Consider the following 13,727-nt stretch of genomic DNA (forward strand, 5'->3'; position numbering starts at 1 on the left):
CTCAACACAAGTCAGCTTCATCTGCCTCAAACTAGAGCCCATTGGACGCATCAGTCATAACGAGATTCGCTAACAAATGAGGTGCATAACTGGTTTCAGAGCTCTTATCGTTTTTATGTCAGCACTCTGCCGGCTGAAACATTCAACTGATTTCCCTCACTACTAATTAGTGATTGCTTTGCAAGGCTACACTTGGTCGCAGTTTTCTCCTCCAAATGCAGAAAAAAAAGCATTAGCAATGCCTTTTTCGACTCTCCATCATTTCTTGCAGCACAACTACATAACTCCCATTTCAGAATCAAGTCTTCCAATTCTCTCAACAAATATTAGACTAACAGAAATAGCATCTTAACATTGTATTCATACAAAATGTTTACACCTAAACACGTTTTCACGTTTGTGGTTGTGTATACTTTTCTGCAAGGTGCAATTGCTGTCAAAAAAAAAAAAACAAGCTATGAATAGCGAATGTCTATATGGAGAACTGCTGAAAGAGCCTAAATGCTGTAAAGACCTCCATAGACTGACAATACGAGCCACGCAGTCACCCATATATGGTAAACACAGGAATGCAAGAGCAAATACATCCGCTGCGTGTCTGGTTTACGATGTGAGCCCAATGACACTGGCGGAGCAGCAACATTTGTCCTGATTTATATAACTTAACATTCCCTGCTGCATCACATCCAGCTCGTGCAAATGTTTGATAGGAAAAACCTGCTGGTGGAATGAGATGTTATACGTACAGATAACTTAATTACACACATGCAAAGTCCAGCATGCAACATTTTTTAAATCAAGTGCAATAGAAAAGAGATATTGCTGTGCTTAAGTCAAAAAGTTAAAAAAAAAAAAGAATGGGACTCAGCAGAGAGCCACAAAATCCCTCTGAATTGTTTGATTAAAAACACTGTTCGACACCAGTCCTATAGGTGGCATTAGGGGCAAAAAGGGAATAAACGGCACACAAAGCTAACTTTTTCTTCATATCTGCTGGATCAGCACCCCACTTGTACTCAATGCAAGTGGACTACAATAGGGTAAACTGAAAAAATTGGAAGAAAAAAAATGCCCTTCACCTTTCCATTACAAAATCAATAAACTACATTTTTAACAATCAATACAGGAATCAACTGATCGTTCATAATATGCAACCTTAACTATGAACACATTTTATTCATTGGGCTTTTTTTTTTCCTATGGTATTTAAATTGACATCCATATGAGATTAAAAAAAAGATTAAATCAAGAGTAAAAAGGTATGTATGAGAAAAACAACAAAATTGTAAGCACTTGGCTTGTCTGTTCTTTCAGTCTGTGCAAAACAGATCAATAGTGTCACCTATATGACGCAGGCTAAAGATTGGCCATAAATAGTGATAACAGTGATTTCGCCATCAATCGTGTGAACCTCACTTTAAAGGTAAAAGTGGTCCTTTGAGAGTCTTGAATGAATGTTAAGCCTATTAAGATATTGAGAGAGACAGCGAGAGAGAGATGGGGTGATTTGTTTTAGAAATTCAGTTTAATTTGTTTCTTCCAAAATGACCTTGTTGATGCACCGATTAAAATAGCAGTATAGACATTTGCAACAGTTGCACAGGATCCTGCTCTTTATTAAATTAATGAATTGAATTGATTGGTATATACAGTATTACAGGAAACTAAAACTGAGATCAAGTTACGACCAGTCCAGTTGTACTGCGCCTCTGGCCCAAAGTCAGCAGGGATAAGCTCCAGCTCGCCCGCGACCCTAATGAGCACAAGCGGTAAAGGATGGATGAATAGATATAAAACATTCTGCTTCAAGTGCAAGTTGTTTTCTTGCATTCAGTCAAAGACAATCAGATATATACAGTACAGCAATACAACAGCACTCTTCGAAATGTCTTTTGTAATTAGAAGTGTTGACATGAAATTAATCTCACCTCTCCTGAAAGCACTGAAGAAAAAAAGAAAAAAAAGGGCACAGCTTCTTCCATTGTGGCTGCTGTTGCAAACACGCTTGAATAGACGTAACTCGTGCTTGCAATCAAAAAGGCAAAACAGCGAGGTTTGCAAACGGCAACAAAATATGCCAGAGTTATGAGAAAACATTTTCTTCAGCTGAATTAGACTTTGTGGATTTCGCCTCTGTAGGACAAAAGTTTTTAAGAGCACCTTCACTGACAGGTCCAATTTGCAATGCTATTGTAGGCCTCCATTTCATTATTGCAAGAAAGTATGAACCATCTTAACTTTAAAAAACGGTTTATTCTTTCATGAACAAAGGCAGACAAATTGGATAAAGATTCATGTATGCACACTTCTTTGGGTCAAATTTTGGAACGCCAGCCTGACACAATATAGCTTACCAATAAAATACAGATGGACATTAGAAATGACTTACCATTTTTGGTCTTTAAGCCAAAGCAAGCAGAGATAGTGGATTTCACGATCATCACCACCCAACAAATTGCACAATAAAACAAATCTTAACTACTTTGCCGAAGCGGAGCATAGTTCTGTGTGGGACCAATTTGAAGTGCTTTAAAAATATCGCAACACCAGATCTAGCATCAGACAAACCGATTGAAAGTGAGTGGAGGGATGTTCCACCGATACTTCTGCAGATTGGTTGCTTCATAGAAAGTGTTGCAAGAATCGGTTGACTGGAGTTTCTTTATACTCTTCACTATGTTAATAGTTTTAAATGTGACAAGGTAAAGGGCAGCAATGGAGAAAGGACATCATCCATCTTGTGTCTTTGTTCTTAGCACATAGCTGTTTGAGAAAATAATAACGACTTTTATGGTACATTTAGGATACAGCGACAGGAAGCTTGACAACAGTAAAAGCATGTCTGGGGTTCTTTCGAGTCCCATTCTGTGTGGCTAGCTTTGCCCATTAATGTAAAATACCATGGCAGTCGGTACCAAAGGGCAGGGTGCCAAAAAGTGTCATGGCCCAGCTCAGCTATTTTGTGTCTCAACAGAATTGTTTTCAGGGAGGAGAAAAAATATGAACAAATTCAACCTAAACTGTTGTACTTGGGGACTTTTGTTTACAAGCACGGTAGAATTTTGTGGCTCAGGTGAACAATCTGACCAATTGAAGTTCATTGTCATTGCTCATTTTAGATATTGTGCCAAAGGTACAGGAAGTGGTACATACAAGAACATGCTACTGTCTATTTAGTACATAAATAAAATTTGGAAACAAAAAAAAAAAAAAAAAAATTCAATCAAAGTTTGCAGGAAGAGGAACAAAACTTGGCCTTTTGTTCAAAGTTGATCATGTTGCAGGTCAGCAGCTCTTCCAAGTGAACACAGTTAAATGAGGTGATCACAGTGAGAGATACTAGGGAAAGCGTGATATTCCTATTGTGTCTCTTGCACTCCGTTGAGCCATTATGTGCCATTTCATGCACAACATTGCCCTCTGCTGTTTACTCCTTTACTTGGTGTTAATATTTTGGAGGAAAATACAGTTTATACGGTAGGTCTCAATAAATTAGAATATGGTAGAAAAGTCCATTTATTTGAGTATTTATACATTATATATATTTATTAAATACTTGGGAAATTACTTTTCAGAGGGCAAATTCCTGCCTAATTTCTACATGAAATATAATTGTATTGTTTCTTTATTGTTTGTTATGGAATATTGTAGTTTGTAGGGATGGTGAATTTAGGGTTTTCATTTGTTGCAAGCTATAATTATTAAAATTCTAACTATTTTAAAAATATGAGGAAATATCCCACTCTGAGTCTGTGTAATGCATCTCCATGAGTTGCACTTTTTGAATTGTACTACCTAAGCTAACAAGTTTTTGCCACGATTCTAATTTATTGAGATGTACCTAAATGTATTTAACACGTCACCATTTTTCTCATTAAATATATTTCCCAAGGTGCTATTCACATGAAACTTTCACCAGATGTTGGGAACAACCCAAGTAATCCATACATACAAAAAGGTCGAACATGTAAGATCAGAAATTAAGTTGTGTGTAATAATGTGAAATGACACACGGAAAAAGTATTGAACACGCCAACTGGTATTTATTTAATACTTTGTACAAAAGCCTTTGTTTGCAATGACAGGTTCAAGACTCCTCCTTTATGGAGAAACTAGTCGCATGCATTGCTCTGGTGTGGTTTTGGCTCATTCCTCCACACAAGCGGTCTTCAAATCTTGAAGGTTCCGTGGACTACTTTTATGGACCTTGAGTTTCAGTTGTTTCCTTAGATTTTCGATTGGATTCAAGTCAGGTGATTGGCTGGGCCATTCCAGCATTTTCTTTCTTTGAAACCAAGTGAGTTTCCTTGGCAGTATGTTTTGGATCATTATCCTGCTGAAATGTCCTCCCTCGTTATATTTTCATCATCCTCGTAGATGGCAGCAGATTTTTGTCAAGAATGTCTTGGTACATTTGCCGATTTATCCGTCCTTCAATAATGTGAAGTTTACCAGTACCATTTGCTGAAAAGCAGCTCCACACCATAATGTTCGCACCTCCAAACTTCACTGTTGGTACGGTGTTTTAGGGTGATGTGCAGTGCAATTTCTCCTTCCAATGTGCTGTGCATTATAGCATCCAAACAGTTCAATTTTGCTCTCATCCGACCAGACTATATTCTCCCAGTATTTAACTGGCTCCTCCAAATGTTGTTCAGCAAACTTTAAACAAGCTTTGATATGCTTTTTTTTCCAGCAGTGGGGTATTGCGTGGTCAGCGTGCATACAGGCAATGACGGCGGAGTACATCACTCACTCTTTTCCTTGTGACAACAGTACCTGCTAATTCCAGGTCTTTTTGAAGCTCTCCACGGGTGGTCCTTGGCTCTTGGACAACTCTTCTGATTATTCTTTGCACTCCTCTGTCAGAAATCTTGCAAGGAGCACCTGATCGAGACAAATTTCTGGTGGTATGATTGGCTTTCCACTTACGTATTATGGCCCCAACCATGCTCACTGGACCGTTCGGAAGGTTAGATATGCGCCTGTAACCAGTGCCATCGTTATGTTTTGCAACAATTAGTTTGCGACGGTCTAGAGACACCTCTTTGCTCTTACCCATCATGAGATGTGTCTTGACTCACACCTTGACAATGAGACCTTTTTGTAGGCCATCAATTAGGACTGAACCCGCTGATATTCATTTGCACTGACAAGGGGCTGGATTGCTATTTGATTATTTATAGATTTTACGTCTTGGCTTTCCATGCCTTTTTGCACCTCCCTTTCTTCATCTGTTCAATACTTTTTCCCTGTGTCATTTTCCATTTTTACACACACAACTTAATTTCTGATCTTATTTGTTTTACTTGCTTTGTATGTATGGGTTACTTGGATTGTTCCCAACATCTGGTGAAATTCTCCTCTCAACAGCACCTTTGGAAGTATATTAAGTGAGAAAAATGGTGACGCATTAAATACTTATTTCAGCCGCTGTATATACAGAATCATGTCTTATCACTGTAGTGGAAAACCTTCACTTTAAACAGGTAATTCAATATTTGGGTTTTTATTAATATTCATATACCTAATGTTTTATGTTGTTTTTCTTTTAGGAAATTGCCCTTATGCCTCGACCGGACTACAGGATGTTAGCCCCGATACTGGCCCGATTAGCTATCGCAGCCGATTCCCTAGATCGGGCCTGACATATTTTGTCGGGAACTACAAAATTTCTTGTAGTGTGACAATTTGGCCCTACGATAGCCCTACGACGCCAAAATGAAAAGTGTAGCATGTTTGATTTTTTTGATATCGTCTGTGAAGTGTGACATATCAACGACAACTCGCACTTTGACGTCAACCAACAGGATTGAGTATTGTGACCGGCGCATCGCCTCTCATGCTTGCCGTTGTCAACATTTTTTTCACAGGCACGAACCAATGTTTACCAACGCTTTACAGCATGACTCGACAGAACGCCGACATGTTTACGTACAACTGATAGTGCTAGCACTAGCTTGCTAGGCTACATAACGTTTTGTTGCCTGCTTGTGAGCCGTATCGTATTAAAAGTATGTGAAAATACCTTAAACAATCAAGCAAACCACCTCATTTTGTTCTTTTTTTCCCCCCGACACAATACAATACATACGAGACTATGTCGCATTGACCGGTGACAAGTTTTGTGGTTCCGCCTCTCTGACAGTGTTCGATTTGACAACATAAAGCCCAGTGATCGTAAAAGACGGGATACGATGGTATCGGAATACATGTCGTGTAGTGTTGCCACTGTCTGAGATACGGCAAGATTTTATGCCAGTAATCTGACATAGTGCAATCGTGAAAGACCAAATTTGTCTCGTAGTCTGATCCAGGCATGAGGGACTTGAAATTAAATATGTTGCTGCCATTGTTGCTGTTGCTATAAAAGTAAAGATAGAGACATAGTAAGAGTTTAGTGTAGCTCCACAACATTTCTTTAAATATTGTTTATAAGATGGGGGATTCTGTCTCTAAATGTTCTGAACTCCTGTTTCCATGTCCTCTGTGTGCTTTGTAAGGTAATCATCCATACTTTTGCTGTTGTTATCATCAAAGCTTTCATTTTTATTAAAAGTCAAATAAAACAAATAAGAATGGTTGTTAAAGGGCTGTATTGAAAGACTATGTTTTCTAAAATGCAGCCTTGTTTATAAAACTGCAGCTTGAAAAATACCATATCCCAATCTGCATGTGCTCCTTTTCCAAACAAAATAAATAAATTAAGGTGTGAGAAGAGACGCGGCAGAAATCCTCACTGTATGACATCTTGTTTTGTAGGATGAAGGCCCGTCTCTCTTTAATCACTGTGCATCTAGGCCTTTCACACAATATTAAAACCAATCCATCACAGCTGACTGGGGGAGGTTGGGGAGGCCCCTGTAGCTCCCTTTTAGTATTATTTGGATATCAAACAGCAATTTGCCACTCACAAGGCCCAGTCACAATGGGCTTTTGTAGCATAACAAAGCCAGGCCCAGCCCACTTTATCATCCCAATAGGATATGATCTGGTTTCTATTATTATTATTATCATCCCTAGACAGATAATAGAATTCAGACGCTTGTTGCAGGTCTTATATTGTTGCAGGCGATGATGATTATGGTAGATAAGCGAAAGGCCTGAGCTATATCGTTGGATCAGATGATCATCCAGCAAGAGAATTGTGTAAAAAATTGTGTGACACATATTTAACAACCAGCCACCTCCCCAGTTATTACTTCCATTCGAGAAGTGAGACTTTTAAAAATGAACAAAATTTATACAAGAGCTCAGCAGTGCTCTTTTTATAAAATGACATTTCAGCTGTTTGACCTCAATATATTCAGATACACGGTGATAGGGAGCTAGAGTATGATGCTGGGAAGAACAATTTTTAATCTGTAAAAGACAACACGGCATAACAACTGACAGCCCCTTTACAAGAAGCTCTTTTAGTCCCAATATTTTTATCTGCTGAAGAAAATGATAAAAGGCTTGACCATGATGCTCTGTCCAGTTAAGATCAGGCCAAGTCAGTTTCCTTATACCAACCTATAAACTAATGCTCAATAAGCGTTTGGGAATTGAGGACACCAATTAAATTGTTGAAGCTTTGTAAGTGGAATTCTTTTCCATTCTTGCTTGAGTACAACTTCAGTTGCTCAACAGTCTGGGGTCTCTGTTGTTGTATTTTTCGCTTCATAATGCGCCACACACTTTCAATGAGAGACAGGTCTGGACTGTTGGCACGCCAGTCAAGTACTCACTCTTTTACTACAAAGCCACGCTGTTGTAACACTTGCGAAATGTGGCTTGGGATTGTCATGCTGAAATAAGCAGGGACATCACTGAAAAAAATGGCAAAAAAGTTGAATGGCAGCATATATGTTACTCCAAAACTTGTATGTACCTTTCAACATTAATGGCAACTTCACAGATGTGCAAGTTACCCAGGTCATGGGCACTAAAACATCCCCCATACCATCACAAATGCTACATTTTGAACTTTGCGCTGATAACAATCCAGATGTTCCTTTTCCTCTTAGGCCCGGCGGACACGACGTCCATGATTTCCGAAAACATTTTGAAATGTGGACTCATCAGACCACAGTACACGTTTCCACTTTGCGTCAGTTCATCACAGATGAGCTCGGGCCCAGAGAATCCAGCGGAATTTGTTTGTGTTGTGTTGCTTTCGCTTGGCATGTTAGAGTTTTAACTGAAAATGGTTTTCTGAAGTGTTTCTGAGCCCACGTGGCAATATCCTTTACACAATGATGCCGTTTTTTTGTTGTTTTTTTAAGGCAGTGCCGCCTGAGGGATTGAAGGTCACGGGCACAAATAAAAATAAAAAAATAAAAATAAAAAACACTGTTGATCAGTTTAAATACCTTCTTTGTAGTGTATTCAATTGAATGTAGGTTGAAAAGGATTTGCAGTAGGGATGTCCCGATCCAACTTTTTCACTTCCCATCCGGTACCGATATTGCAGTCTTACGTTTTGGCCAACACCAATATCGGTCTTATCCGATATCAGCAATAATCATACGTAATTTACTTATTTTGTAGTATGGAATGTTAGAAAAGGCTTGATGAAATGATATTACTCAAACGGAGAACGATAATCAGCAACAGTAGGTATAAGGAAAAACTGACCCATTTATTATCAATCAATGGGTTACATAAAGTAACGTTAAACATAGGAATATACTGCAATTGAATAAAATAAATAAAAAAATCATCTTATAAAATCCTGAAAAATAAAACCAATTTTTAAACATTTTAATTGCAACATAACCACTGCTAACACTAAACATATTCAACATTTGAATAGATTAGATAGAAAACTATGAAAAATAACTGAATTTTTTTTAAAAAACAAACGACACTTTTAAAGAGCAAAATAACAATTCAAGTTAAATTCCGTTATTTTTTACTGTCCGTATATGGTGTGAAGGGAACAGTATTTGGTTTCTCCCCGTGCAGCAATGCATCTGGGGCATAGTTTTATTTGTTGTTCCTGCTGTGCCCATCTTGGCATCTGAGGGGCAGTGTGATGCACGCAATGAGATACACACAGAGTAGTAACAAAGAAAGTAGAGGAAGTCACGATCGAATATTTTTAATCTAAGTCGTTTTCAAAGAGTTTGAATGTATGCCAGAGAGTATCGTTATATTGCCCTTTTGTATGTCTTTATACAGCGTTTGTGTACCAATATTCATTATTTTGAGAGCTATAAGTGCCGCAAGTTCGGTGATAACTTTTGTTAGCTCGTCAATGGTGCTTTTTACTCACTATGTGTTAGCTTTGAGCTAGCGATTTTTCTGAACAAAAACAAAATCACAAAGTCTGTGATGTTATTTTGTTATGTGCGTTTAGTTTTACAGTGAACTTCAACTGGACTGTCAATAAATGACTTGAAACTGAAATTCACTCTTACTCCTTGCTACTATGTTTGCACCTTAGCAACCTGTTGTTGTGGTCACGTGGGCTCTGCATGCCGTCCGGGGGCTGCTGGATAGCAGCGCTGGAGCGGACTGCTTGTATAAGAGTGTTAAAATCGGAGATTTTAGATCCAGTCTGGTCCGATCCGATACTCATTTTTTTTGCTGACATCGAACCGACTTCCGATCTCAAAGATCGGATCGGGACACCCCTTAATTTGCAGATCATTGTATTCTGTTTTATGTATGTTTTTCATAATGTCCCAACTTCATTGGAATTGGGGTTTGTACTTGAAGATAAACGGCTTAACCAAACAAGGGAATTGTGCTGCCCTCCGCCCAATGCATTTCATGTAAGGGCAGGGACATGTTTTGATAAATAAGTGACCTCAACTGATGAGTGCAATTAATCATATCATTTATGAATCCACTAATTAGCCAAAACATATGCTGCATATATCATTAAATGTTTCCCGATTAGAGACGCTCAAGTAGATAAAGGTTTACTGGCTCATCACATTGCAGCAGTAAATCATCTAAATTAACAACATGCACACCGACGATATCCAGGACATGAGCTGTATCGATATTCTGCATGGTGATAATGTTAATGATTGTCAGAGAGGTATTCAATTAACAATGTTTATTATTGTGGTTTAGTTTTCTGTCTGGCATCATAATGATAGCTTTGTCTAATATTTTGGTGACCTCAATTAGTTATGAGTGAGTCAAAAAATATTAGAAACAGCACTCATTATGAAACAGTACAGTTGTACACCACTGCTAACTACAACCACAACAATAAACACTTTATATTAATACTTCTCTGATACAGTCAATCAAAACTGAAGATTTTTTACTGTACTTCTGTTAAAGCAGAATATTTGAAGCAGTTCTTGTATTGGATATCATTAGATGGTTGAAATTGTTATAATGTTGTGGCTCGTCAGTGTACAGTCTAAATAAATAAATAAATAAAAAGTGTAAATGATTGCACAAAAAGTGTAAATGTTTGCACAAAAATTACCAAAACAGTATTTCTACACCATATTGTGGTTCACTTATTACCGAGTCAGTGCATCGCATATTTTTTTTTTTTTTTGGGATGATCAGTATAGAGCAGTTACTCTCTTGCGCATCTTTGGTTCAGTTTGTATTAGTGGTTATTTGACTATAATGTGCCAGCAATGACTCACATAAGGACAAATGTGCTCTTTTACTTTGCAGAAAAAGAACTGAACTACTTCAACTCGCACATTTGGTAAGTTACCAAGTTGCTTCGTAATACAGTGAACATGACCTGCATGCCACTCACTGGTTAAGACACAAGCCACAGTGAGTTCACAAATACCAACCTAGCCCGACATACAGTAGAACTAATGTACACACACATAACATTATGGAACTGGTTGGACAACAACATGGAACAAATGCAAGAGCAACGTTTAGCTTGATTTTCTACAACCTGTTGTTAAAAACAGACCTGCAAGGAATTCTGTGAAGAAGCAGAAATCACCATGATGCTTTGCGCATCCTACAATGTCAAAACCATCACTGAGAGGCAGGCACATTGCCTAATGGTTTAGCCAGCAAATCCCCCATTGTTCTTATGTTCGCATGGGTCGCCTTTCATGTCACTCAAGCAGAGCAGACCCACCTTTTAAAGCCATGCGAGTGTGTGGATGATGACCTCAAGTGAACAAACAAGTAACAGTGCCCCTCTAACGTATCACATATTTACATTAAACTGCCTATATGAAACTCTAAAATTTATCGTGGAGGTTTTCTGGAACATAACCCCCGCAATAAACGAGGGACTACTGTATTACATTAACACTAACTATGATCCAAAAACACATTATCATTTCAAACTCATCTTACAACATTATTACATTACAAAAAGGCTTACAGATGATTAAAAAAAAAATGTGCATATCTTTTGCCTTGGCAACCTGTAAAAATTCCAATTGTCAAGTAATAACAAGACCTTCGTTTGTTAGTTTGAGTTTTTTGAAAGCGACTCGGTAGACCAAAAACATTCACACACGGTGACGACTCACCCTACCTTCCACAAACCCAGGCTAAACTTAACTCCTACCTGACATACAAAGATCTTAGAACAACCGAGATGCAATCACTTTAACATACTTCCTTGACACCAATTACTACTTTCCTATTAGCTAGGGCTTTGGTGCCATCTTGTGGTATATTGTGGCATTTCAGAAACCGCACAAAAACTGGTTACAGGTGAGGTTTAATGTATTATAAGAATTAGTATGACAGAAGGACTTCAGAAACCGAACAGAACTGCTAAACATAGTTAGTGTAAGCTGGAAAGTAAATGATCAATAAACAGATCTTGATATGTGCACTATTTGACCAGAAAATTATGGGGAGAGAGTTCGCTCAAAATTATTTACACAAATATATCCACGATTTTTTCAAATCCACACAAGTTGAGAATATTCACACGTGTGGGAAGGCCGGTCCCATTGAATATTTACCAATGACAAGTCACGATAAATGCACACAGAACAAAAAAAAACATGTAAATCACTGACAGAATTGTGGATTTGAAAAACATGTGTTTTTAAAAAAAAAAAAAACATTACCTCATTGAGGGTCATCTTATTGTTTTTCATCTTCTGCGGGGTGCTCTTCCATGTTCGCCCAAAGAAGTACTGGTGATTTCTATCAAAGAACGTCACTCGCAGCTGGTAGGTCACATCTGATTCAGCCTCCGGGGTCTCCTGTGAGGAGGGAAGACTCCCAATTTGTGTATAACAAAGACTCCACAAACAAGTTCAATATTTTTAAAGGTGCAAATTCCATCATGCCAAAAAATTAATGAGACAGTGGGTCAGGCACTAGATGTTAAATGGAATTTGTTATGTAAATACATTGTTTCCAAATTTGCAATCTGGATCAGATCCCGATGAAACTGTGGATTCTCACCGTGCATACTTTGTTCAAAATGGTTAAGTTTACTGAGATTGGGACTTATAGCTGGGAGGCTATAAGTATCATGTATCAACTCGGACTGAAACTAACGAAAATAATAATTGCTTTATCTGACAATATTTTTTTTCCTTGATTTCCTTCATATTTAAATTTAAGAGATTTCAATTCGAGATCATTACTATTTCAGTGTTCATATTTTCTGTGACTTTTTTTCGTGGCGTGCAGAGGTTTTTATCATGTTTTATCATGGGTGTCCTAGCTAAAAAAAAATAAAAAAAATGAAAAATAATAAAAAGGTGTGAAACACTAATATAAAAGATGGATTTATTTATTTGAAAAATACATGAAAAATGTGGGGAGGTTCGTTTTGGGGAGCTGGAGCGGATTCATGAAGTTTTAATTCATTTAAATGGAGAAAACTGATTTGACAAACGAGTACATAGACTGTGTTGTTCCACTATCCAACAATTAGAGGTGGCGCATGTATTTTATTAGAGTTTTTTTTTTTTTTTCATTTTTTTTTTTCTGATTTTTGTTTTAGCAACACTCCCTTCATCGCTAGCGCGCTAGCCAGGTGTTAGCGGTCGTCACCTTCGGTGGATGTGCCGCCGTGAGCCGGCTGAGGGTGAGTTGAACGCCGTGAGACTGAGTCAGGTGGCTGTCCGCAGCCTGGCGCAGCGCCTGCCCGACCGGTGGAATCAAGCGTCCCCTCTCGAACACGTCTCTCCAGCAGTCCGCCATGGATGCCAGGTCCTCTGTTTTCACCATACTTGTAGCATTGGCGACACTGTGAGTGGGCTCTCCTGCGGGCAAATGTTTTCAGAGGCTCACATATATCCGTGTCGTCGTTCACAATACACCTACATAACTAATAGACGTCCTGTTAACATCGGAGACTTGGGGAAACACTCAGCAAGGGACACGTTTATTTAAGGACTCGTGGTCGCTTTTCGCCGAAGCAGACACAGGGGGATCGCCATGTTAAGATGGGACCGTACCATCTTGGGCGCGGGGAGGGCAGGTCATGAGCAAAATCAAACGTTGCACCACGAGTATTTATGATTACGACGACAACGTTTATGCCACCGATTAAGAGTAATACGTAATATGTAAAGCGGTAGCGATGTATTTCATCGTGGAATATGACAAAGGAGGATTTTTTTGTGATGGCTGTGTGTGTTTGCCACACCTTGCACTTGGTGTCGCCTATCGCGTAGCGTCGGTTGCTATGGTATTAATCACGTTGCCATGCTGGTAACTCACAAATATATCTTTAACAACATCTTTATTATTTGCATTAAGGTTATGTTATACTTACTGATTTCTTTATTACATATTTTGTCTTTAAATTGTCATCG

General features: G+C 38.4%; 1 protein-coding gene across 5 annotated transcripts in view; it reads right to left on the reverse strand.

Moving 5' to 3' along the window:
- Positions 1–13,727, reverse strand: part of nphp4 (nephronophthisis 4) — a 174,769-nt gene that overhangs the window by 159,011 nt on the left and 2,031 nt on the right. For all 5 annotated transcript variants that reach the window (XR_009787986.1, XM_061769312.1, XM_061769313.1 and 2 more), the window contains exons 2-3: positions 12,961–13,172; positions 12,021–12,158 (exon numbers count right to left, since the gene is read on the reverse strand). Coding sequence is in view for 4 of the 5 variants with exons in the window: in XM_061769312.1 (XP_061625296.1) it covers positions 12,021–12,158; positions 12,961–13,172 (350 nt within the window). In the remaining variant the exon portion in view is untranslated. The remainder of the gene's footprint in view (positions 1–12,020; positions 12,159–12,960; positions 13,173–13,727) is intronic.

The sequence above is a fragment of the Phyllopteryx taeniolatus genome, chromosome 1 (genome assembly GCF_024500385.1).
Source record: "Phyllopteryx taeniolatus isolate TA_2022b chromosome 1, UOR_Ptae_1.2, whole genome shotgun sequence".
Classification (NCBI taxonomy): Eukaryota; Metazoa; Chordata; class Actinopteri; order Syngnathiformes; family Syngnathidae; genus Phyllopteryx; species Phyllopteryx taeniolatus.